The 25,665-nt window shown below is 38.2% G+C and overlaps 1 protein-coding gene across 2 annotated transcripts in view; it reads right to left on the bottom strand.

The window, feature by feature from the left end:
- Nucleotides 1–21,180: 21,180 nt before the first annotated feature.
- Nucleotides 21,181–25,665, bottom strand: part of ift80 (intraflagellar transport 80 homolog (Chlamydomonas)) — a 288,715-nt gene continuing 284,230 nt past the window's right edge. Inside the window, exon 21 of one of the 2 annotated variants that reach the window (XM_063045849.1) lies at nt 21,181–25,532. In XM_063045849.1, the coding sequence (XP_062901919.1) occupies nt 25,419–25,532 (114 nt within the window). In that variant the 3' untranslated portion in view covers nt 21,181–25,418. The remainder of the gene's footprint in view (nt 25,533–25,665) is intronic. The other variant, XM_063045850.1, reaches the window with a different exon arrangement.

The following is a 25,665-nucleotide window of genomic DNA, read 5'->3' as shown; positions in this document are numbered from 1 at the left end:
TTAGAAACAGAGGAAGCTGAAGAAATATTTAACTGAGTTGCATAAAATTATGAGAGTCTTAGATAGAATACACAGGAAGGAAGGAGCTATTTCCCCTGGCAGCAGGTGTGAACGCCAGGATGCATGATTTTAAAATAATTGTTAGGAGGATTAGAGGGGAAGTGAGAATATTTCTCATTTAGAGGCTGGTAGGGTCTTGAATTTTATGCCTGAGGGGGCTTGGTTGTGCATTTGAAACATAACCTACAGACAAGGTGGGGTTGTTGTATGACAGAGCCACACTGGGCCAAATGGTCTATTTCGGTGTCATGAATTCTCCACACTCTGTGATTAAATTGCTCTGCTTGATAGAAAGGATTCAAATCCAGAAATATTTACTGATAAACTAAATCCATGAATCACTGTCTGCACTACTTCGTTTTGCCTTCTTAATAAGTTCATTAGAGCTCAGCAGCCAATTGTTGCTGACTTGTCTGCAGAGACTGTCACCAAAATAGTCTTTGAAACCTGTACAATGACTGCCAGGCATCTCCTGGATATTGTGATTCAAATATATTATGGAAGCAATAGAGCAGAAGACCTACCCTCTTGCTAAGCCATGCTATATCCGAAAAGATAATAATGCTTGGAGGGAAACAATCCCAAAACAATACATGCAAACTTTATTTTATTTTTTCTAACTTGGTTAATTTTGTTTGCTTTTGAGATGAGCACCAGCTAATGGACTTTTTAATATTTTATTCTCTTTTCTGTGACAGACCAGATGCAAAGGGTAAGTAAAGGCAGGCTTAACTTCCCAAAACAGAATGATCCTGTTCACCCTTTAGTGCTTGAAAGTCAGGACTGTGCAATTCTTGTTAAACGAGGGTCTTGACCCAAAACGTCGACTGTTTATTCCCACCAGTAGATGTTGCCTGACCTGCTGAGCTCTTCAGCACATTACGTGTATTGCTCTAGATTTCCAGCATCGGCAGTACCTCTTCTGTCAACAAAAACATCATTAAGTGTGTGATATCCACTTATGGAAATTGATGAATAAATGTTAATATTCTATAGGCAGTCCAATTAATAGATCTAAGTGTAAACATTAATAAGTAACAAGTTGAGGTCCAGCCTCATACGGGTAATTCTGCCTTATTCTTAATGACAATACAAGTATAACTTAATCAATTATCAAAAAATATTGCTTTAAAAACCTGAAGAAATATAGACTCTGTGAACAACATCAAGGTATAACAGAGTCTCATGTATACTGGACAGAGTTCAAATTTGTAGTGAATTATTAATTTAATTTTATTTGTTTTTCAGGACGCAGACATTGCCGGCAAAGCCAACATTTATTTCTCATCCTTAACTGCCCTTGAGAAGGTGTCAGGCATCTCTCGGATCACTACAGTGCTACTGGTGACCTCCCACAGTGATTTGAATAAGGGGCTCCAGGATTGAAATCCACACAGAGTGAAAGAATGCTAATATTTTTTCAAGTCAGAATGGCTGCAACTTGGAGGGAACCTGCAATTGCTGTCCCTGCCCGTCGTGGTAGAGGTCACAGCTCTGAGAAGTACTGTTTGAAGATTCCAAGCAAGTAAAGGCAGTGTATTTTGTAGCTGATGATGGTGGGAAAGGAACTGAATGTTTAGAATTGTAAATAGATCATCAAACACAGATGCAGTTTTGCGATGGCTGGTGTTACCCTTCTCCAGTATTGCAGGAACTGCACTTATCCAATGGAGAGTATTCCATCATATTCCTGACTTTGCATTTTAAATGGTGGAGAAAACTTGAGTGGCCCAGGTGGTAAATTACTCTCTGTAAAATACCAACCTCTGATTTGCTTTTGTGCCACTTAATGTGGCTGGTGCAGTTGAGCTTGGATCAGTGGTGACCCCAGTTCTAGATGACGGAGAGCTCAGCAACAGCAGGGCACAGAATCTCATAAGATTCCCACTTTTTGGAGATGGTCATTGCTTGTCACTTGGCACTCGGCACTCAATCAGCCATTCACATAGACATGCTCCACTTCACTTGCAAATGAGCTGCAAGTGGAACTAAACATAGTGCAATTATCCTCTCAATTTCTGTTCTCATGATTGAAGGAGGGTAATTAATGTAATGGCCGAAGATAGTTGGGTATAGGACACACTGCTGTAAGGAGTTCCTGCAGTAATAGGCAAAGCCTGGGGCGACTGATCTCCAAGAATCACAACCATCATCCTTTTTGTGAAAAATAACACTGGCCTTTTGCATTTTCTTCCCTTGCTGCTCTTTAGACAGTTAAAAGAATCAAATAATCCAAGTACGTTTATTATCAGGTGTACAGGGTGCAACTCTGAGCCACGAAACAGAGAGACACCATGGGATCTGTTCAAGAAAACATCAAACACCCAACACGCAAAAAAGAACAAATTGCCCAAATGGCAAAAAGCCAGTGAACAGCACACAGAATATCAAACATCAATCCAGGAGTCCAGTAGCAAAATGTAAATCACAGGTTCTAATCACATACAGCCTTGTAGTAAGATCATTTTTGAACGAAGAAGAAGTAAAAGAAATAGTTTCATGAACTGTCTGTGGGACGTCGCCATTGGCTGCGTTGTTCACTGGCGCCATCCTTGAAGTCACATTCAAACAAATACTGCTTTGATCTGAAATCCAGTCACTTTTACCAGATCTCTGGAATTCTTCCCATTGTTTAGATAATGTCTGGAAAGAAGCAGTCATGCCAAAACATAGAAGGATCACTTCTTGTCAAGCTATTGACAAGTAAATTCCATTTGACAGCACTGTCAACCACACTTCACATCAATCTGCTGATAATTAAAAGTAAGCATTGGGTGGTAGTCTCCTAAACACAAATGGCAACTATTTAATTCTGGAAGTGAATATATTTGATTTAAAACGGAAACTTCCTACATACAATAGTATTTTCATATTCCTGTAAAGACCAAATCCTACCTGAGAATCAGTACTTAGAACATTGAACTGTTCTTCTCTCCAGGATGCTTTTTCTGAGTAGTATTCATTTCAAAATTGATCAGGGAATAACTTGAATTACAGGAGGACTATTTGAAGGTTGCTCCCTCCCTGTACCTAATTCATGATCTTTTGTTTCTTGAATGTTGCTTAATGATGTGGTACGTTCAAGCAGATCACACAAAGGTGATTGAATCCACCTGAGCCTGGGTTACCAATACCTGACTTATGACAACCTGTAGATATGATTAATAAACTATATTTTAGATTTGCAATAATGATGCAACCACACCAATTAAATTGCAATAGTCACTCAGTTACTAGCTGACAGCCACAGGTCTCATTTTATCAAAGCAAGTTTCATCAAACAAACTTCCTTCTGTAAAAGATGGGTATTAAAAATACAAACTAAAAGCATCCAAAGAGATAAAAGTCCACAGTCCAATGGTTTTATCACATAACTGCAACAAAAGCTAATTTGTGTCTGATGTTGCATATTGATAAAATTCACATAAATAATTCTAGATTATCAATTAAGAGACTGAGACCAATTAATTTTTATCCTGTTAATGCCTTTATAATGCAGCGCATGTATTTAAACATATTATCTGAATTAGTCAAAGTAACAACAAAATTATTTATAACAGAAAGAAAATTCATTTACTAAAAATTTTCATTGAAAGTTAAATGAATGTGATATTCCACTTATAAAAACAATCTTCAAGTATTCTTCAATATGAGGACCATCATTTGCAATTAAACACCATAATAAATTATCGTGAAAAAGATAAAAAAGAAGCAGCTCACATCTTTTCTACAGTGTCGTGTCCAAAATTGGATGAAATATTCTTTTTGTAATCAACCAGATGTCTATAAAGACTCAACATAATCTCTTTGTTTTTGTACTCTGAGGGGTTGAAATTGAATTAATAATTTATTGATTTTAATTCAGTCACTCTAATGTTCATGCTAAAGGTGCTTGCAAAGATCACATAAAAATTGAGTAATTGTGAAGTTCCCAGAACAAAGTTGTCAAGTTTCATTTTGAAAATGACATTGCTGGTATAGCATTTCCTATTGATATGCTGCAAGTTCTTGCAGCTGTCAGCATTTGGCTCAACAGGCATGTTCTCCGAAAATCACTTCAAATGGGAAATATAACAAGGCAAGCAACGCTCCTTTGCTTAATTGAGAATTGTGACTGAATGACTATAACTGCAATGAAGAGGGATTAAGTGGGTTGGGAGAGAGTATGACGCAAAGAGCCTGTAAGACTGCAGAGGTAGGAGGTGCATTTTCTACAGTGAGGGTAGTTCCTAAATGGCTGCACTTTGAGGAGTCCTGCAGTTTGGTGAGGTTTGAGGATCTCACTAATCCAGAAATTAGCACAAAACTGCGCAATTGAAGATCAGCAGCAGCAGTCTGGATTGGTTTTGAGGCTAGGAAGCTGGAAGTGACTGTATGTTGGTTTCCTCAGACAAAATAGGCAGGCTTTGAAGTCACAGATTACTTTAAAGAGAAAGAGTGCTGTTTGAGTGTGGCTGTTTAAATAGCATGTTTTCTGGGAAATTAGATTATTAAAATCTGGTTGCTCATGACTAAATAAAAGCTTTTGCTTCTCAGACAGTGAAGTCGAACATCTCACTGTAGACACATTTCACTATTTTCCTTAGTTATCCTAGGTTTTCAACTGTGCATGCTATTCTGGAATTGCCCCAACAAATTTCTAGGCCAATTTTTCTTGCAACAAGATCCAGAAGTACCTCAGGCCAAAACTTCAGGTTGTTTGGAAATCAGATAAATTTAATGACCACAAATCTGCATCAGGAAAGGATTGTTAAACTAGCAATGTGTAAAAGCAATGCTTTGCAGATGACTCATACTGCAAAATTCTACTGCTGTTGTGGTCCAAAGAATCAGGTGTAATGCCACTATGCTTGAAAGCTTTATGTGCACAAAGAACCTTCCTCTGCTCGTTCCATAACGACAGGGGAAGAATCTAATAGCAACTTCGTGGCTTCATAAACGTGCATAGAAATTGTCTGCTCTTGCAATGCCTATTCAAACTCTTTCTTGAGCAAACTATATCAGACTCCTTAAAGAATTTCACAGGATCTGGATCTGAATAGGGATCAATGACTTTCAATCTTACAATGACTAAATTAATAACAAAGTCAACTGAAGACCTTCAAAGAATTTACAGAATAGTAGGTGGCTACAGAATCAAAGTAACTGCTGAGGAAGGCAATGATGACAACTCCGAACTAACCAACAGCAACCTAGCTGTGAACATCCCAAGATGAAGTAGCTAAACATCACCATAACATCAAAGTAACATCAAGGCCAGAAAATCCATTACCACCAGCCTACTAATATAGCTAATGATAATCTGCATGAGCAGTGCTATTTCACAGAAGGCAAATTTACATCTGAGATATTTTCTGTCCACCTTGATAAAGATTTATAGCATCATAGCACAATTAGCAATTATGCTACAATTAAAATTAAAGCATATGAAATATGTTGCTTTAACAGACATCCAAGGAAAGGGATACCATGAACTAGTTGTGCAATGAAAGAAACAGGTGTAGATCGAATCCCTTCTTAATCATGTTAATGCACACTGTAGGGACAAGGAAACAACCCCAAAAGATCCAGGGAATTTAATCCAAAAATCGGAAAGGCTTCAACAGATTGCACAAAGTCAACTAAGCACAGAACAGGATGGACTATCCAGGATGACCCCACCAATCCGGAGACTGTCTTGAAGTGATCTAGTAGGAATAATGGAGTCGCAAACTTTCACGCCTCTCATTCTCATAATCAGTTTTGTGTCTGTGGTGAACCTGGACTCGCTGCTGAGGACAGCTTTATTGTGCTTTAATTGGGCACAACACTCTGTGGCCTAACCCCCGTCATATTCAAATCAATTATTATTACTAAACTAAATTTATGGTCTACTCTGTAATAAAAACAAACCTTTTACAGTCAAATACACATCACTCTGTTTCCTCGATAGTGTATTCCAAAATAATAGAAGCTATGTAGGTGAGATTCAAGAACCTACTTTGAAAAACTTTACACTGACCACTCGGCCAGTCTTAGGTGATGTTGCTCTCTGTACTCAACACGTAACTGTGAGAGTGACATTCATTTTAAAATGCATCTTAGTTGACCGGACAAAATATTGGAGAATGCAGTTTCAAATGTGCTAAGAACTAGATACGTACAATATTGATCTAGGTCCGCAATGCTCCGTGTCATTGGAGCCCTATAGTAGCACAGAATCTCTCGCAAACAGCAGATCCACGCTGTGTGCGGGAAGCACACAAGCGAGACTAGATTTTGTTAATTTCACATGCCTCTTCAGCGGCGAATCGCGTAAACTCGGCTCTGCCACGCCCTCGCGTTTGATTGCACTGTTGTATGCAGAAATCATCAAAAGGCGGCGAGGTAAAGAGTGGAGGAATTTGTGGATTACTCTACCGTTCATCTTTGTTTACGGAAACTAAATTGGGGTAATATTATGCCAGTCTACCAGCCGTATGTGTAAGATTGTGTTTCATATTTCATTCAGTTCATAGATAATGTTTGACATTCGTAATCAATTTTATAGGTCAAAATTTTAAACGTATCAATGTTGTTTTATATATGTTTCACATTTTAACGATACGCCTAAATATTAAAGATTTATTTATTATAGTTCTTCAAAATCATGATGATATACAGTATTTACATATGACGGTGCATATTGTGTGAAGCCGAACGTTTAAATACAGTATCAGTGAAATCAAGCTTACATTGGCGATACGGTACTAGTGAATTGGGAAGGACTGCGCTTTAATTTATCATTTGTGATTAACCATCCACAGGATGTTTTACAGCACCTACAGGTTCCCAGTGGGTTCGTGACCCCATTCTAGAGGGTTACAAATTAGGCACAAGATATAGATTTCAACTTATTGTGGGAGTTTTGAAGCCAGTTCGGAATTGGTGATCAGGTCTGCCCTTTAGCTTCACCTTGACCCTGGCAGTTAAAAAGTAACTGTTCACTTTGTACTGCCGGCCAGCTGAACGTTTTAATCAACAGGAGACACGGTTTCCTAGTTCTTATAAATGTAGAATCTAATTTTTGTTTCTCCAAAAAATCTCCGGGATAACTTTGAGTGTGATTTTAGGTGTGTACTACAGTGTTAAGTTTGAATTAATAACGCTGGAAGTGGTGTACTGCGTAGAAATAGTGTACCACGATCGGCTCAACACCTTGGCTCCGAGTAACACTTCTGATTGTTTATCAAGAAAGAAAAATGATTAATTTATGTTCCAGAGTTTAGGAATCCTCTCGATCTGTATATATCGCCAGCGTAATTATGATCTGGCTATGGGTTTAAACCGCACTCTCTACCTAATTATCTAGTGACTGTTAAGTGTTACATTGATACAGAAAATCTAAAAAAAACTGCAGATGCTGGAAATTTGAAATAGAAAATGTTTGAAAGCTCAGCAAGTCAGGTAATATATATCGGGGAAAAAATAATGTCAGATCAAAGACCCGTCATTAAAAGGGTCTGAAAGCTGTCTTGAGTTCAGAGGAAAGGTCTTCGACAGGTTTACCGTTTCCCCTTCCTCAGATACTGCCTGACGGATGCTGAAATTTTCCAGCATGTTCTGTTTTTATCTCTGCATGGTTAAAAGTACAGATCTTTAGAAGAGAAATATCAGCAGAGCCCTGAGGCCCATTTCAAAAGTTCGATCGTGCCTTGGAAGTGGAGCGGCGGTTTGCTTCTCTCAGACATTTCTGTTTGTGGGATCTAGGTGACTGATACTGTTGTCAGCCGTCAATGCAATCCGAAAACAAATGGCTTTGTATCTAAGTTTTTTTCTGACATTTCTCAGAGTTGCACAAATAAAAATCTTAACCTCACTTGCACTGTGTGATGATCCGCCTTCTAACGACATCTACTTGTTACCTCCAATTGGAAAGCTGGTTAGCAGAGGGAGAGAAATACCGATATCCGACTGGAGCAACAGGGTGAAGAGTGGAGAAAGGCGTGGAGACAGGGGATACAGGGCCAGTCGATGCACACACGTGAGTAATGAGGCTCCAAGTGGTCTGTAGGTCGCATAAGCATTAATAATACCGTAAACCATATAAACTAAAGAAATACATATTTAAATTAGTTTCACAATAACTTTCTTACATTTATCTCTATGGTCAGATTGTGTACGTCTCATGTTCATTTCTCTTTTCACAGTCTGACATCCTAGGCTGTGTTAATTTTCAATGGTTGTAGTTTTCGGTATAAATCACGACATTGGATTTTCCCGGGTCATACGGCGGACAGTGCACACTGAGATGTACCCGGTCTCCGTTCAGACCTGCTGCTGGCGCTCTCTCCAGATGGCCAGGGCCCAACAGCTGAACACCGCTGGGTGAAGCTAACTCCGTAGGTGGCTGAACCTCTGGCGGTGTGCCGCAGAGATCCCATCCCGGGTCACCCCGCCTGACCATGATAACCACTACCCAAACTCTTTCAGTTTTCAGTTAAAAACATAGCTTTCAATTGTAAAAAAGAAACAAATTATACGAAACTGAATTGAAATCCAAGTAAGATAACTTCTTAGTAACAAATTCATTTGTGCCAATGCGGACCTATACTATTAGGCCTGAACTGCCCTTTTGGGTCCGGCGATTTGTCAGTGTCCACAGGAACAATCCAGAGGCAGCATTAGTGTTAATCTCCCATTGTTTAACATATAAAAAGCGATCAAAAGCACTTTATCGATCAATGGATAAAGTCTACCTTCGGCTATACAACAGTCATTTGCTGTATGTATTCCTATTGAGTCTTTCTCTTAATTACACTTTTAAAACTGCATTTCAAGTTCAATGCAAACCACTGGCAGTTTCTAGTAAGATCTGAGTCGCCGTTGGAGTTAAGTTGACTTTCAAAATTGTTGAGAATAGCATCCGGTGCTCCCGGTGCGGCCTTCTATATATTGGCGAGACCCAACGCAGACTGGGAGACCGTTTCACTGAATAGCTACGCTCTGCCCGCCAGAGAAAGCAGGATCTCCCAGTGGCCACACATTTTAATTCCACATCCCATTCCCATTCTGACATGTCTATCCACGGTCTCCTCTACTGTAAAGATGAAGCCACACTCAGGTTGGAGGAACAACACCTTATATTCCGTCTGGGTAGCCTCCAACCTGATGGCATGAACTTCGACTTCTCTAACTTCCGCTAATGTCCCACCTCCCCCTCATACCCCATCCATTATTTATTTATTTAAAATTTTCTCTCTTTATTTCTCCCTCTGTCCCTCTCACTATACTCCTTGCCCATCCTCTGGGCTCCCCTCCCCCCTTCTCTCTCCCTAGGCCTCCCATCCCATGATCCTCTCCCTTCTCCAGCCAATCAACTTTCCAGCTCTTGGCTCCATCCCTCCCCTTCTTGTCTTCTCCTATCATTTCAGATCTCCCCTCCCCCTCCCACTTTCAAATCTCTTACTAACTCTTCTTTCAGTTAGTCCTGACGAAGGGTCTCGGCCCGAAACATCGACTGTACCTCTTCCTATAGATGCTGCCTGGCCTGCTGCGTTCACCAGCAATTTTTGTGTGTGTTGTGAGAATAGAGAATTTCCAGGTTGTACTGATGGTCTGATGTGCTGCTCTGGACATTAGTCTGACGGGGGTCTCTGAATTAAAACTTCCGCTCTGCTTTCAGTTTTTGAGTCTTGAGTACTTCCATCATTTTCTGTATTTGTTTTAGGGATAGTCAACCTGTAATTGATTGGGTTTACATATCATGAGCAAGATGATTTTGAAGAGCTTAACTAAATAATTCCACTATTACAATTTAATATGTGTACAAATAAAAGAGGAAATGATTTTCTGATACAATGAAGTATTTTATGGAGGATGACAAAATTAGAAAACAGAATTCAAACATTTTTATAATTATTATAAACTCAGTGACCCAGCTGGTGGCATAGTGGCATCAGCGTCGGACTTCCGGACGAAAGGTCTCGAGTTCGAATCCAGCTGACTCCCCTGCACGTTTTTCATCCATACTGGGTTACGAGCTGGTGATCCGTTTGGAAACTCACCCGGCAGAAGGCAATGGCAAACCACTGCTGTAACTTGCCTCATACACGGTTCCCCACTACGTCAGAGAGGCAGGGAGGGAAATCGTCCGCTAACCGGAGAAACTCCGGATGTGACATACCTTTTCTTATAAACTCAAAATATGATTGAAACTTTATAATTTACTAGTGGAAATTGTGTAATGAAGAATGAGATCTGGAGAGATTCTTGTATGTATGATTCAACAGAGACTAAAATAATAAATGGTTTGTAGAGTGGTGCAATATGATTTATTTTAGTACTTTCAACATTATCCAAAGTCACCTTGCAATTATGAGGAATATCAAAGGGAATTGTAACTCTTCATTACATTTGTTCAAGATGGATAATGCACTCAGCTGATAAGTGAGCTTTGATTTATTATTCTAAAACTGAGTAGCACATGGCCAAAGAATACTGTAAAACTGCTTAGTTTGCAGACTGCTTTCAATTTGTTGGGTCAGACTTTCAATGAATACCTGCTAATAATATTTATGTGTTCTTGGAAGCAATAGTTCGTTTTTGCTGCAATAAACTATGTTGCCAATGCCAGCAAAGATTATGGATGGAAGAATGAAAAGGGGATAGAATTGGACAGCAGTAAAAGAGGATGTAAGATATTTTGTAGCATAATGATGTGAAAGGAAAAGAATCAAAGTGAGCAGTGGAAAACTAATTAAGAGAACTATAATGAAAATAGAGGCAACACATATAAAATGCTGGAGGAACTCAGGAGGTAATAATATAGAATTGAATAGAAAATGCTCTACACACTCAGCAGGTCAGTAGCATCTAAGGAAAAAATGACTAAGTCAGTATTTTAGTTTGTAGATCTTTCTTCAGAACTGGGAAGAAGAAATAAAAATGTGGTTTAAAATTGTTGAGAAAGTGGCTGAAAGAATGGATAATACAAAGAGAATATCTGAATTGGTGTGACGACAGGTTAAATCAATTAATGGGGCAGTTAGAGAGCTATTTGTCTGTGTTACATGTGGCCAATGCCCAGGCTGAAGAGCATACTGTACTAAGAGAGTGAAAGAGGAAAAAAACAGAGGCAATATCACAGTTTTGATAAAGTCTGAGAAAGAAGCTGTAGAAATTTGAGTCTGGAAGGTGCAACATGTCCAGATAGAACCTCAGGTGCTGTTCCTCAAGCCTGCATTCCACCTTCCTGTAACAGTGCAGGAGGCTGCAGAGTGATAGGTGTGAGTGGGAGTGGGATGGGGAACTAAAATGGCAAGCTTCAGAGTCACCATGCAGACTGAGTGCAGGTACTCTACAAATTAATCACATTATCTAATATTTGTCAATCCATTGCAGAGGAAACCACATTGTGAACACTGAATGCTTTATGCTAAATTGGAAGAAGTGCAAGTGAATCACTGCTTTACCTTCAAAGTCTGTTTGCAATTCTGAGTGTTCAGTTGCCTGTCATTTTAATTCACCATCCCACATCCACTCTATTCAAACTTTACCTATATGTCACCATATACTACCCTGAGATTTGTTTTCTTGCAGGCATTCACAGTAGATACAAAAAATACAATACAATCAATGAAAAATGGCATACAAGGACAGACAAACAAACAGTATTCATAAGATGCCAAACAGTGCAAATGCAAAAAGAGAAAGAATAATAATCAATAAATATATTGAGAAGATGAGTTGTAGAGTCCTTGAAAGTGAGTTCATAGGTAGTGGAAACAGTTCAGTGTTAAGAAGAGTGAAGTAATCTACTCTGATTCAGGAGCTTGATGGTTGAATGGTAATGATGGTCTCTAACCTGGTGGGATAGGGAACTAAGGCTCTTGCACCTTCTTCCCCATGGCAGCAGCAAGAAAAGAACATAGTCTGGATGGTGGGGGTCCTTGATGATGGATGCTGCTTTCTTGTAGCACTGCTCCTCTTAGTTGTGTTCAGTGGTGGGGAGAGCTTTTTCTGTGATGGACTAGGCTGTATCCACTGCTTTTAGTAGGCTTTTCTGTTCATAGGCATGCACTGGTGTTTCCATACCAGTCTATGATGCAATCAATCAGTACACTCTCCAATGTGCATCTGTTAAAGTTTGTCAAAGCTGCACCATAATACTTTATCACTATCACAAGACCCAATACCACACCTCGTCTCTTGTCTCTGTCATTCCTGCCTTTGAGGTTCATTGAATTCTGCAACTTCTGGTAACTCGCTTTCTCTGTATCAAAATTAACCATTTCTACTACTGGTCATGTATCTGCAATATTGGCCTAGGTTTGCATTCTCATTTTGCACAACCTGACCTGTTAGGAATGTCCAACAGTCCTACTATTAGCAATACAGTGCTATATGAGGTCATTCTTACCCTCGGCCATTAGGCTCTATAATGAGTCAACCTGTAGCCGGGGAAGTGATGTCCCCCCTCTGGTTAGACCGTTTGAAGTAATTTGTTTTTTATTCTTCCTTACTTCTCTTCTAATATTTGTATATCTGTGCACTTGTAATGCTACTGTGACACTGTAATTTCCTTTGGGATCAATAAAGTATCTATCTGTCTATCTATAACCCACACAAAGATAGGCAATCACAATTTAAATCCCTCTTTAATACATTTGATCTAACACAGATATTCATTTTGAACTATTTATCCTTTCTGTAACCTTCCAGGAATTTAAAATTAATTGCCTTTTAAAATTTTTTTCTTCCCAAATCATAGGGAGGCTCCCTCAATTGAAACATTATCTCTGTTTCTCTTTCTACATATACTACCTGACCTACTGAGTATTTCTAGAATTTCCTGTTTTTGTTTCACATTTCCAGCATGTGCTGTTTCTCTTTGATTTTCTTGGTGGTATTGTATTTGGAAGCTGCTATAAAATTGAAAACCATGCAAGACCAAGATAGTAAAAACAATGCATATGATCATGTTCAGAGGTGAAGATGGGCATTCACATATCCATGGCCGCATATCATATCAGAATGGCTGATGAGATAGGAAAGAAACTACCCCTGCCTGACACTATCCCTCCCTGTTATGCTCCATATTCTCACCATTCCCAGCACTTCCTGTAGGGAATGAGCCTCAATCTTCCAAAAATATGCTTCTTTGATGATTCTGACACTGCATATGAGAAATGGGTAAAAGGAAAACACTTCTATAGCTGGTCATTCTTTACAAATGTCAGACATAGCACAGGACCAGTTTCCTTTACTAACATCAGATTTCTTGGCTTGCAGAACATGGCACGTGATAAAGCTGCGCACCCAGCTTTCCCTTCTGACTGCACCAGACAAAACCACAATTCTCAGTCATAAGTACAGTGGTGGAAAGTGGTTACTCATCATTAACTTGCTCACTTGTGCCCAGTTTGGGTTTTGCCAGATCTGTTCAGCTCCAGAGCTCATCATGGCCTTGGTCCAGATGATAATTAGAAGAGTTGAGTTCCAGAAGTGAGCTGAAGTGAATTCATGTTGAATCAGTGTGGCTTCAAGGAGCCCTGGCAAAACTGAAGGTGACGGCCAACGAGAGGAAAGCATTTCTATGGTTGAAGTTACAATTTACACAATAGAAGATGATGAGGTCAATTATTCCTTCAGTAGAAGCTTCGAGCAGTGTGCTGGTCTCTACCTTCTTCAGTTGCTCCATCATAGTCGTCCTTTTCATTTTCGAGTCAGAGGTGACAAATGCTGCCTGACCTACTGAGTATTTCTAGCGATTCCTCCTTTTGTTTCAGGTGGTGTTTCACTTGCAACACCTCAGCAAATGAAACATGCCATGCCTGATTCAACAAGACCTGGACACCATTCAGGCATGGGCTAGTAAGTGCTAGTAGTCATTTCCAGCAATTAATGGCATTTAATGGTATTTCCATGATTCACAAGGCACAAGTCAGGATTGTGATGGAATACTCTCCCATTACCTGGTTAAGTTCAGTACCAACAACTCTCAAGAAGCTCAATACAGACCATTTATTCCCCTAAACTCTCATTCCTTCTACCTCTGGTGTATAGTCTCTGAAATGTGTACCACTTAGAAAATAGACTGCAATTACTCACCGAACACTGTCACTAACAAGCTTCCCTCCAAGTTACACAAAATTCTGATTTAGATACACAGAGTACTGTGCAAAAGTCTTAGGCACATATATATAGCTAGGATGCTATGTTCCCTCTAAGCTGTGCACATGTGCACGTGCACACGTTTTTCAACCAGCACACAAAGGAAATTAATGTGCGCACAAAAGGTTAGTTACCTAAATTATATTTACTGAAAATAATCTTTTAGCTAAATGTTTCTGTTAACTAGTTAGTTGTTTTTTCAAATATGACAATGCACGTCACTGATTTATGTCACGTCACCGATTTATGTCACGTCACCTTTCCTGTTCCAGTTTGTACAGCTGCATCACGGCGGCAGCCATCTTTGGCGGACAGTGTTCATATCGTAAAGTTTACAAAGATTTGTTTCAAATCCTGTAGATAGCTTATTAAGTTTTTATTGAAAAAGATCGGTCAAATGACCCTGTGGCTAAATAATGTCGCAAGAAATTGATAAACATCACATACAAAGCAGCTTTGCAGGTTTTAAGTGATGTCTTTGATGAACTGGCTGCACTGTGCAAGATTCTGCAAAAGAGTGGCCTGACACTGATTGATTCACTTCCTTTTGTGCAAAGCAAAATTAACAAGATAAGAAAGCAGTATCTGGGAGACAATGTTTCGTGGACTGACAAAGTTAAAGTTTTGCTAAGCCAACAACATGAAGAAAATGTCACAGTAGATGCAAGTTCGCTGTTGACTTCTATAAATAGTCTTTGTGTACATTTAGAAGAAAGGTTTCCTGAAGATGAGGTACAGGAATGGTCAGCTTTTCATTTCTCTGCAATTGCAGATTGTGACTTCAAATTTGGCGATGAACAAGTTAATACCTTATGTATAAAATATCATGATTTTCTAGCTGAAAATACTGTAATAGTTAGACAGTTTAATGATTTCAAATTTTCCATGCAAGAAAAAATTAAATCCAAACTGATTTCAAACTTTACTCAAATGGTGGCATTTGTACTTCAAAATGAACAGTTATGCGACCTTGCACAGTTGATGGACATTGGGGGAACCTTTCTTGCGTCTAGTGCGGACTGTGAGCGAGGTTTTAGCCTAATGAATCAACTCAAAAACAAGCTGAGAAACTGTTTAGGTGAATGTCATTTGGATATGTTAACGAGAATCAAAAGCTATCAATTGGATAGAAATTCTATTAGTCTAGATAGAGTTTACAAAGAATGGGTAAATGCCAAAGACAGGAGAAAGAAAAAATAACTGAGTGACTTAAATATGTATGTTATTTTGTTGTTATTCTGTGCAGTTTTATGTCAAATATTTTGTAAACCTACATAAACTGTGCCATGTGTGCATTCAGTGCGCACATACTTTGTCACAGGAAAAAAATTTGCACAACATAAGATTTTTGCACACACTGACTACTAAAAATTAGAGGGAACGTTGCTAGGATGCCATAGACTTTTGAACAGGACTGTAGTAATTTCACGTATTGCACTGTGCTGCTATCGCAAAAAAACACATTTCATGGCATATGTCAGTCATGATAAACATGATTCTGGAATGGGACTCTATTGTGGATTGAGGGTGGGAAGGGGACAGGGAGAGGGAATCATGGTTGGGAAAAGGGGAAGGGGGAAAGCACCAGAGAGACATCCTATAATGATCAATAAACCAATTGTTTGGAATCAAATTACCTTTCTCAGGGCTGGGTGCGCCTGAGCCACCCCCCAACTCGCTGTCTGCTTCATGTTGACATATATAGCACTGTGCAAAAGTCTTAGGCACCCTAGCTAACTGAATTTTTAAAAAGTATATATACCCAGGAACTCCTTCCTCAACAGCATGGTTGGAGCTACTTTTACCAGCTGTTCAGGAAGGTTGCTCACCTTCTCAGGGACATTTAGAGATGCGCAATAAATGCTGGCTTTGCCTGTGATGTCCGGAACCCAAAAATCAATTGTAAAATCCCTACTCTGCAGGTCATATCACTGTACTCGTTTGATATTGAAGCAAAAAATAAAATTAAGACACAAGGGTCTAGAGATACCTTGAGCCTTATCAAAAGAAATGGGCTGCTGAAGAGCTCAGTTGATCAGGCAGCATCTGTGGAGGCAAAGCAATAGTTAACGTTTCAGGTGGAAATTGTGCATAAGGAGAGAGTGTTAAATGGGAGGTAGTCAATATAAAGTGGCGAGGAAGGAAGCAATGCAATGGAAACACTATAGATTTAGGAACATAACAGTTACCATTTCTTAATAGCTGAGAAAAGTCTTGTCCATTCGGGAAGTGAAATAATGTCACTGGGCCAAATAGTGCTTACTGTCTACATTCTCCCCATTCCTGTAACAATTTGGTATGGATGTCCAAGTGGAACATTACCAGGATCCAGGAGACATCCATGTGAGGATAGAGAAACCGCAGTGACAATTCAGTCTCAGGCAGTGTCCTGCCAAACTTAATCCTAATCCAAAATTCCCCAACAAGCTTGACGGGTTAGTTAACTGAGGGTGGAACTTTACTTTGCCCCTTATTCTTTAGGCCAAGAATATCTAGTCAAATAAATGTGGGTCTCTGCACCTGCACCATGCCTGACTTTGTCTGATAAATCAAATAAAATGTTAAATTTCTGTATAAAAATTATATAACAAAGGATCAGTAATACATAATCAGACACTGCAGCAATATACCTCAGCTTACACACTACAGAAGTTATGAAGGCTCCTGACTTGAGGAAAGCAAACTTCATCGTCCTCATTATTATGTTATTATTGCTATTTCATTAACTTTAACTGAATTTCTTTTGTAAATGAACATGAAGTATTTGTGTGACATTTGATTGATTACATCATATGTTTCAATGTAGTTAAGCACATACTTCAAATGATTTAATAATTTCTGTCCATGTTAATGATCGTAATTGCAAGCTGGCTTGATATTTATCCAGCTATTGTTTGTTTCATTTTCAGTTATTTGCATAATCTTTCTTCATAAAATCATACAAAATTAAGACCTCCTTCTTTCAGTTAAATAGTTGAAAATATTATCACTTCATTGAATTTTTTTGATTATTCATATAATTTAAAATTTCCACAGTTATTGAAACATTTTTTCAAATCTCCTAACTTGGGAAATAGATGGAGGTCCTTGTCTCAACATATATAAATATATATATATATATGTGTGTGTGTGTGTGTGTGTGTGTGTGTGTGTGTGTGTGTGTGTGTGTGTATGTGCGTGTGTGTGTGTATATATATATAGTTACAATTTTGCATTATACATGACTTGCTCAGTTGTACATTTGGCAAAAAGCCATTTACAATATTTTTAGAGACTGATTTCTTGGACAGTTTACAAAGGCTGGAATCCAGTTTCTGTTTACTAAGGCTCAAAATTTTTAAAAAAGTAACAGTTAAGGCTGGTAGAGCTAAATTTTCCTCTTCTATATTTTAAGATTGATACTGTTAAAAAATAAATAATTTGAATCAATGTAATGTTAATATTGGAGAAATGGAAGTACTGCATAAATTCTACTGAAATGGAAATCAGCCAGAATTGTGGCCTGAAATGTTATGTGAAACCCTAAAACTGATCCAAGGTCCTAATGGAAGATAAGTTGCATTAAGATTGCCATTAAACTCAGTTTATGAAATTTTAATGAGAAATGCGAAGTACTGCAGACTTCTTGGTAAACTGAACATTTAAGGGTTGTCAAGGTGACCTAGAAACTTCCATTATCAGTGGTGCAAAGTAGATGAAGGCATAGAATACAGCTGCTAATATTTTTAGGCCAGAGAAAGCTAGAATTGCTATCTTGGAAATGGTGGGACTGTCATGGACTTGTAATGTCCAGGGACATGGAGAGAGGAAGTGGATCTGGGAATACAAGGTACTGAAATTAGCACAAGATTTGAATTTCAGAAATGTGTGAAATTATTTACTATAATATTCCTAGTATTATGTACATTGTTTTTTCCTACCAAATATATATTTTAACCGCAGTGTTGACATTCATTTTCTTTTTTGTTTTTACAGCCAAATAGGCAGCAGTCCGATGCTACGAATTGAGATCCTCTATGCTTGACAAAAGAATAACTGTTAGCCATATGATACCTGAATCAAGACATTAAAAGGCTGGATGATGTATTTTCAGTCTTACCTACAAAATCTATTGTTACTATTAATTGTTGTATGTCTTGGTCAAGTAAGTGGGAAATGTGGGGATTTATTATGTGGACTACATGAAGGATGTTGCCTTATTGGAAATGGTACAAATCAGTATATTCGCTGCTGCAAGCTACCCATTCACTCCTTCCTGGACAGCGTTAGCTGGATCTTGAGAAAACTTTCGGGAATTTTTATATTGTGCGTACTCTTTGTCATTGGATATTTCCTTCAGCGTATAATCTGTCCACAACCTCGACGCTATCAAACAGACACAAATTCCTCTCTTTTTAGCGAAAATCTGAATTTTACCTCAGATAACTCCTTGCTTGACCGATTCACAGATCAGGAACTGCACGTGATTACTCCACATACCTGCACAACCCCCCGTTCACTGCCATCTTATGAAGAAGTGAAAGATTTGCCAAGTTACGAAGAGTTCATGCACAGTAGAGACAGTATAGACAGCATGGGTGCGCAAGTTTCAACAGACTCCCAGTTGCCAGTCGCAGAAACGGAAGGAAGGTTAATCCATGAAACTGACCAACGATGTCAATTCCAGCCTTGATAATTACTCCTCTATTTTCACCCACTTCCACAGATAAGCTTCCAAACTATTAAAATCTATGGAATATTATTGCTTGTCATTTATTGTAGACATTATTATCAAAAAAAAAGTGCATGATTTTTCTATTTATCGGTGACAGGACAAGTCCACTCAAAGAAAACAAGGAGCAGCTGCTGCAATCAATCCCTTGACAGCAAAAAGGTATTTTCAGATTGTGTATAAAATTCTATGGGTGCCATGCTGAACCATCAATGATTCAATGTTAAATAATACTAGGAAAGTTGTATTCAACATGGGCTTTTATACAGGAATTAACTTTCTACATACCTGTTTTGCTCGATTCACTTTTGAATTATTATCTTATTAGGGCTAGGTTTAAAATCAGACAATCAAATAATGCAGTGGAACATGTTTACCTATGGAAATGTAGTTCTACAATGATAATACATTTAGCAAACAAAGCTCCTTTGGACAAAGATTTAGAGTTTTGATCCAGTGATATGTTGAAATTTGTTTTGAAAGAAAGCCATATTCATTGTAAAGTGCTTTTTAAGCCTCTTATGCAGTCTCTAGGGAACAAGGATAATTTGTTTCTACTCCAGTTTTCTGGGTTCTGAGGGGACTGATGAGGTCAATGTGGGAATGACAGACTCTTCTACAGGCAAGAGATGCCTGAGGAGGCAGGTGCGCGGTCACTTCATGTTTACTCTCTTGCATTTTTCTTTTAATTGGCCATGTTCTGTGTCTGAAGTGTGATTTCCTGAGCCAAGGTGGCATCCTGACATTCCAGGTTCCAAACTTGATGCTACGGAGTGGAGGTTGCCTGTATACAGCTTCTTTTAATATGACATTGCACATCAGCTACCATAGAATAAGGTCATGATCCAATAGCAAAGGGGATCAAGGCGACTAGACACCAGCATCTGCTGCATGGGTATTCACACTTAAAACTACCAGGAAGATACAAGGCAAACCAGAAATGTGTCATTGCCTTTTTCTCTCCCAACAGTTCCTTCATAATATTTTTGCTTACTGTATGTACTCAACAATTTGACATTTTATCAAGGTACTTTGCCCAATATTGTTAACAGGCCCAGCATCTTAATGCATCTCCAACTTGTCCAACCTTTGGGGAATACATAATATTAATACGCAATACCTTCAAGATTGACTTGCCTAAAGAAGTGGTGTGACTGATGATTAATTTGACTGTATGAAATTATTTAAACTGAGTAATAATTTCTCATGGTAGTTGACTTTACACTTGGTAACATTTTAGAAAAATCAAGTACACTAATACAATAAGACTGTACTACAATACTAATCACTCAAGCATGTTAATATCACTATTTAAGCTCTCTCACAAGTAATTTTGAATCAGAAAATGATGTGTAATAGTTCCAGTGACAAATGTAAAACCATTACAACAGTAGATACTTAACTGAAAACCTTGCAATTCAGTTGCAAAAGACAAATAGAAAGGTGATATGCTTTAAATTAAAAATTGATGTCCTATTAATATCGAATGCATTTTTAATTAATAATTATTGGAAAACAAATCCTCTCCCATGTCACAGTTCTCTTGCAGACTGCATCAGGTTTTCCTCCAGAATTTCTGTATATTTTGCTGCATTCATTTTACCCTCTGGCTTCACAAGCCTTCCAGGGCCTGCTACAGTGAAGTATCCCTACAGCATGATGCAGCCACCACCACATATATGCTTCACAGTAGGGATTGTGTGTTTTTGATGATGTGGAGTGCTTGGCTTTCACCAAATATAGAGTTTAGTCTGACGGCCAAAGAGCTCAATTTTGGTTGCATCAGACCATAGAAACTTCTTCCATCTGACTTCAGAGTCTCTCACATGCCTTCTGGCAAACTCTAGCAGAGATTTCATGTGAGTTTTTTCAACAGTGGCTTTTCTTTGCCACTCTCCCATAAGGCTGCGACTGGTGAAACAGCTGGGCAACAGTTGTTTGCACAGTCTCTCCCATCTCGGCTATTGAAGCTTGTAACTTCTCCAGATTTGTCATGGGTCTCTTAGTGGCCTCCCTCACTAGTTCCCTTCTTGCGTGGTCACTCAGTTTTTGAGGACAGCCTGCTCTAGGCATATTTAGAGCTGTGCCATTTTCTTTCCATTTCTTGATGGTTGACTTAGTTGTACTCAAAAGGATATTCAGTGACTTAGGAAATTTTCTTGTATCCATCTCCTGACTTGTGAATTATAGAATAATATCTTGCAGCAAAAACAGAAAATGCTGGTTACAATCAGAACCACCAGCATTCATGGGAAGAGAAAGTGAGTTATTGTTTCAGGTCATTAAGAAACATTAACTGGGGTTCTCTTCCCAGACAGGCTGCACGGCCGGCTGAGTATTTCCAGCATTTCCTGTTTCTGTTTTAGGTTTCTAGTATTGATGGTTCTTACTGCTTTTTCAATGAAACTTGGAGTTATGTTCTTAGACATTTTAAGAATATTAAACTTTCACAGCTTTGCAGGACACCTCACAGCAAAAGGAATAAATGTGAAGTACACATGAAGTAAACTCAGCCCCTCATCTACTCTCAGCAAAAAGTCTGATGAGCATTAGTATGTTAAAGACCTAATAATCAGTTTGATTATATGGTTTTGACCATAAGACCTTAAGACATAGTAGTAGAATGAGACTATTTGGCTCATCAAGTCTTTTTCATCATTTGATCATGGCTGATTTACCCCTCAACCCCATCCTCCTAACTTCTCTCTGTAACTTTTTACACACTAAGAACCTATGTATTTGGGAACAAATAGCTTTCAGGTCACCTAGGAAAACTCCCTGTTCTACATTAAGTAGTTCCTCGGCATCTTTAAAGTTTTTCTAAAAGGATAGACAAGGCCATAGTTTATTCCCTACTGTAAATTATGGTATCTTGGGCATAAGATTTTGGGGCAGAATTAGGCTCTGCTCTGCTACTCAATCACGGCTAATCATTTTTTCTCAATTCTATTCTCCTACTTTCTCCCTGTAACTCCCTTAACACTCAAGAACCTGCCTCTGCATTAAATGCACACAATAGCTTTAGCCTCCACAGTCTCTGCAGAAGAATTACACAGATTCACACTTCTGTGGCTAAAGGAATTCTCCTCCATTCTAAAGGAATATCCTTTTATTCTGAGGCTGTGTTCTTGGATTCTAGACCCTCCTACTTTCACTCCTCCCAGGCCTTTTAGTATGTGGTATGATGTTGCCACCCTTGGTGCCAATTTATCCTAAATGTCCTCCTCCTGCGTATCATCCATATTCCTCCATCCCCTTCATATTGTGTGTTTATCTAAAAACCTCTTAAACTCCATTAGTCTGCTTGATTCCACTACTACCCTTGGTAACTTATTCCAGACACCTCCCCTCATCTTGCGGCACAGTTGTTGCCCATTCAAAGCGATTTTCATTGGTTGTATAATCTCCCCAGTGTAGAAAAATAAATCTCTCTAATATTGTAACATATACAATTGTTGATTTGACTTAGAAGACTTTCAGAATGGTCCATTGTAAATATACATACATTTTGTGATTGAAAGATCTACCAGTTCAAAACATCAGAGAGAACTGTAATCTAAAGGCATATACACCCAGACCAAAATATATTCTATCTCTCCTTTCTGAGACTATTTGGAGGAGCAGGGACAATGTACAAATGCCACACAGACTGCACCCTGGGTTAGGATTGAACCTGAGTCTCTGGCGTTCCAAGGCAGTGCTATACTAGCTGCTCCACTGTGCTGCCCCAAATTTTGATTATTAAAGAGATACATCACATTTTGAGTAGTCAGCTAAATTGCAAATTTCTACACATTGAATTGATATACAAGATTCATTTATTTCTGTTGAGGACTACTTTTTAAAATAGTTGAAGACAAAACCATTTATTATGCCGATCTCACTGAACTTTTGTAATATTCCTTAAAAGTACAGATTTATACAAGTTATAACACATTTGGAAATGTTAGAAGTGGCCTATATCAGTTAGAGATTCTGGTTTTGTATATTTAATGTAAGTATTAAGCTAGCATATCTTTACTGTCTAAAATCTGACTTTCCCCAGAATGGGATCTTATGATAGCACTTAACATCCTTAGCTCCAGTACGTTCTTAGACTGGTTTGTTTTACAGTATATACTATATTCATTGACATAAAAAAGTAGAAGTTGGCCATGTGCCCCGTTAAGTCTGCTGCACCATCAGTAAAATTGCGGCTGATGTGATCTTGGCTGCAGCTCCATTTTCATGCCTGTTTCTTATAACCTTAAAATTTCCAATTGTACAAAAAATTTATCTGAGATTGAATACATGTAATGATTCAGCCTCCATAGTTCGCTGGGGTAAAGGATCCAAAGACTCACAACCCATTTAAAGAAAATATATCTACTTTTCAATATCTTAAATAAGCATCACCTTATTCTAAAATAATGCTCCCTGTTCTAAATTCTCCCATGAAGAAAATTATCCTGTCAGTATCTCATATCATAACCCAACCTCAGAATTGCCTTATACATTTTGTGTATACATCAGGATTGATGTCAATAGTGTCAGAAAAGTCCTGGTTTTGTGAATGTAGTTTAGCCTTATGCATATGGCTTGATGTGGAATGCAAACTAAATTCATGTTCCCACTTAATTATACAGATTTTAGGGTCCAGACTATACCAACTGCACTGTTTATTGCCTTAGCTCATGGGTTCCAATTTCATGCGTGGTTAACACCAATTCAAACTGCCATGCACTGATTGAAACCATGGCTGCAGCTCTTAAAGGGGAGGTTTACATTACTGGTCGTGCAACCCATGAGGTTTAGAAGTGCAGAATGAGTAATAAGAGAACACATTTTCCAAACACGGCTCTATCTGTCTTGAAATATCGGTTGATAAGAGAGGAACTCTTCCTTGAGAAGCCCAGGAAGTCCTCCAGATCCATTTTCAGGTAGCTGTGACAGTAGTTCATTCTTGAAGTCATTAATAGGCCTGATGTGGTAGGGAAATTACTGTGGTGCTAGGAGACATCACATTCAGTCAAGGTCAGTAATTAATTCATCAAATCCCATCTCTGCACCACACTTTCTCATATGCAAAATAAAACCTGTCACTCATTTAGCAAAGATTTTGAGCAATTGCTAACTATGATTAAGACTCATGCTATTTTGCACTTACATTTTCCATAGCTTCATATAATTTAAGCTTTACTCACAGCTCAAAGCTGCCACACATCATTTTATAGTTCAAGTAGAGCAGGCATATCACCTAGACACTATGCAGGACACTTGCCACCAACCTCCTTCTCTTGCATGAGAAGTAAAGACATCAGCATAAGCAGACTGTCAGTGCAGAAGCCTGTATTTTTCTTTAGTGGGTAATGGCTGTCGTTTGTTCCAGTGACTATAAGGAAATCCTTGCCAAGTGGATTGAAGATTACAATGAACTCAGATTCCTCTCATTCTGACGTTCTCCACATTCCACAACTTTTATAGATTTATTACATTCCACCCACTCACCTCCCTCATCATAACTGATTATGTCGAAAGAACATGTAGAAGTTTATGAAAATAGCGTCGGACACAAGTTAAGTGATTTTAGAGAATAATGTCATGCACACAAAAGACAAAATCAAATTTATCAATTCAATTTTAGATAAATTTGCTTCCGACAGCACACAAACACACTGGGGACATAAATGAGTTTCCACTCAATTTGAAATACTTATAGGAAGGAAATATATATATATATATATATAACCTTTCTGGGATATAGAGTTTGCTAAGCAGTAATTGTGTGGCCCATCACATAATAAAACAATCATTAACAATCAAAAGCACAAATAAACCTAGCAATTTGTGGGATACTTTATAATAAGATTCGTTCATAAGCACCTTGTCACTGAGAAATCTCTGATTTGAGAACACTGCTGGAGAAGGCTGCAAAAAGCAAGTTCTGTGATGGGCAAATACATTATGAAGAGTTTGTGTCAGTTGTATGGTGTTATGACTGCATAGCTTTTTTGTCATTATAATTGAGAAATCCAGACTAATAATACTTTCAAAACATATTCAATATGTACTAACCAACATGATATAATTTTACTTTTTCAGAAATGTCCTTACAATTATTGGTTACAGCAACTTTGAATAATGAGGAATGCCAAAGTAATCATGAAAACAACAGTATTAAACTAAATATAAAATCTCCAAATATAATTACATAATTTTAATTATTTCCAGCAATATGTGTGAGAACATTTTTGTTTAATATCAGAACTACAACATGTATCAGAAGTCGATTATGTTCACTTGAAAATAAATTAATTCTACATTCAGTTTGACAGAGAAAGGAATACACAATTTTCTGAAATGTACACTGAATATGTTCTCAATGAGTAACAATATGAACAATTTTAATCAAAAAATATTTGTTTATTGATTTAAGACAAAAAAAATTTTATGTTAAAGGTCTTTCAAATAGTTCCTTTAATTGGAAACAGGAGGTGAAAGAATTTTGAGATTTAATGGTCCAGATCCATATCCATCAGTGGTTGAAGGATACACTCTTAGATCCCGTTGTACATATAGCTGCACGCTCCCGTTCTTTTGCAATCTCCATTTCGATTTTGACTTGGATTTTTTCCCAATTGACCTCAACCTGCATAGGGTATGATATAAGCATTATTCAAAGAATAAAATCAAATTCAAATTCTGGTTAATAATATAATGCAAGCAGTTAATTATTGTTTATTGATTTTCTTTCATCATACAGAATAAAGATACAACCCATC

The sequence above is a fragment of the Mobula hypostoma genome, chromosome 4 (genome assembly GCF_963921235.1).
Source record: "Mobula hypostoma chromosome 4, sMobHyp1.1, whole genome shotgun sequence".
In the NCBI taxonomy this organism is placed as follows: domain Eukaryota; kingdom Metazoa; phylum Chordata; class Chondrichthyes; order Myliobatiformes; family Myliobatidae; genus Mobula; species Mobula hypostoma.
The sequence above is the reverse complement of the archived record's forward strand: the minus strand, read 5'-3'. Positions and strand labels throughout refer to the sequence as shown.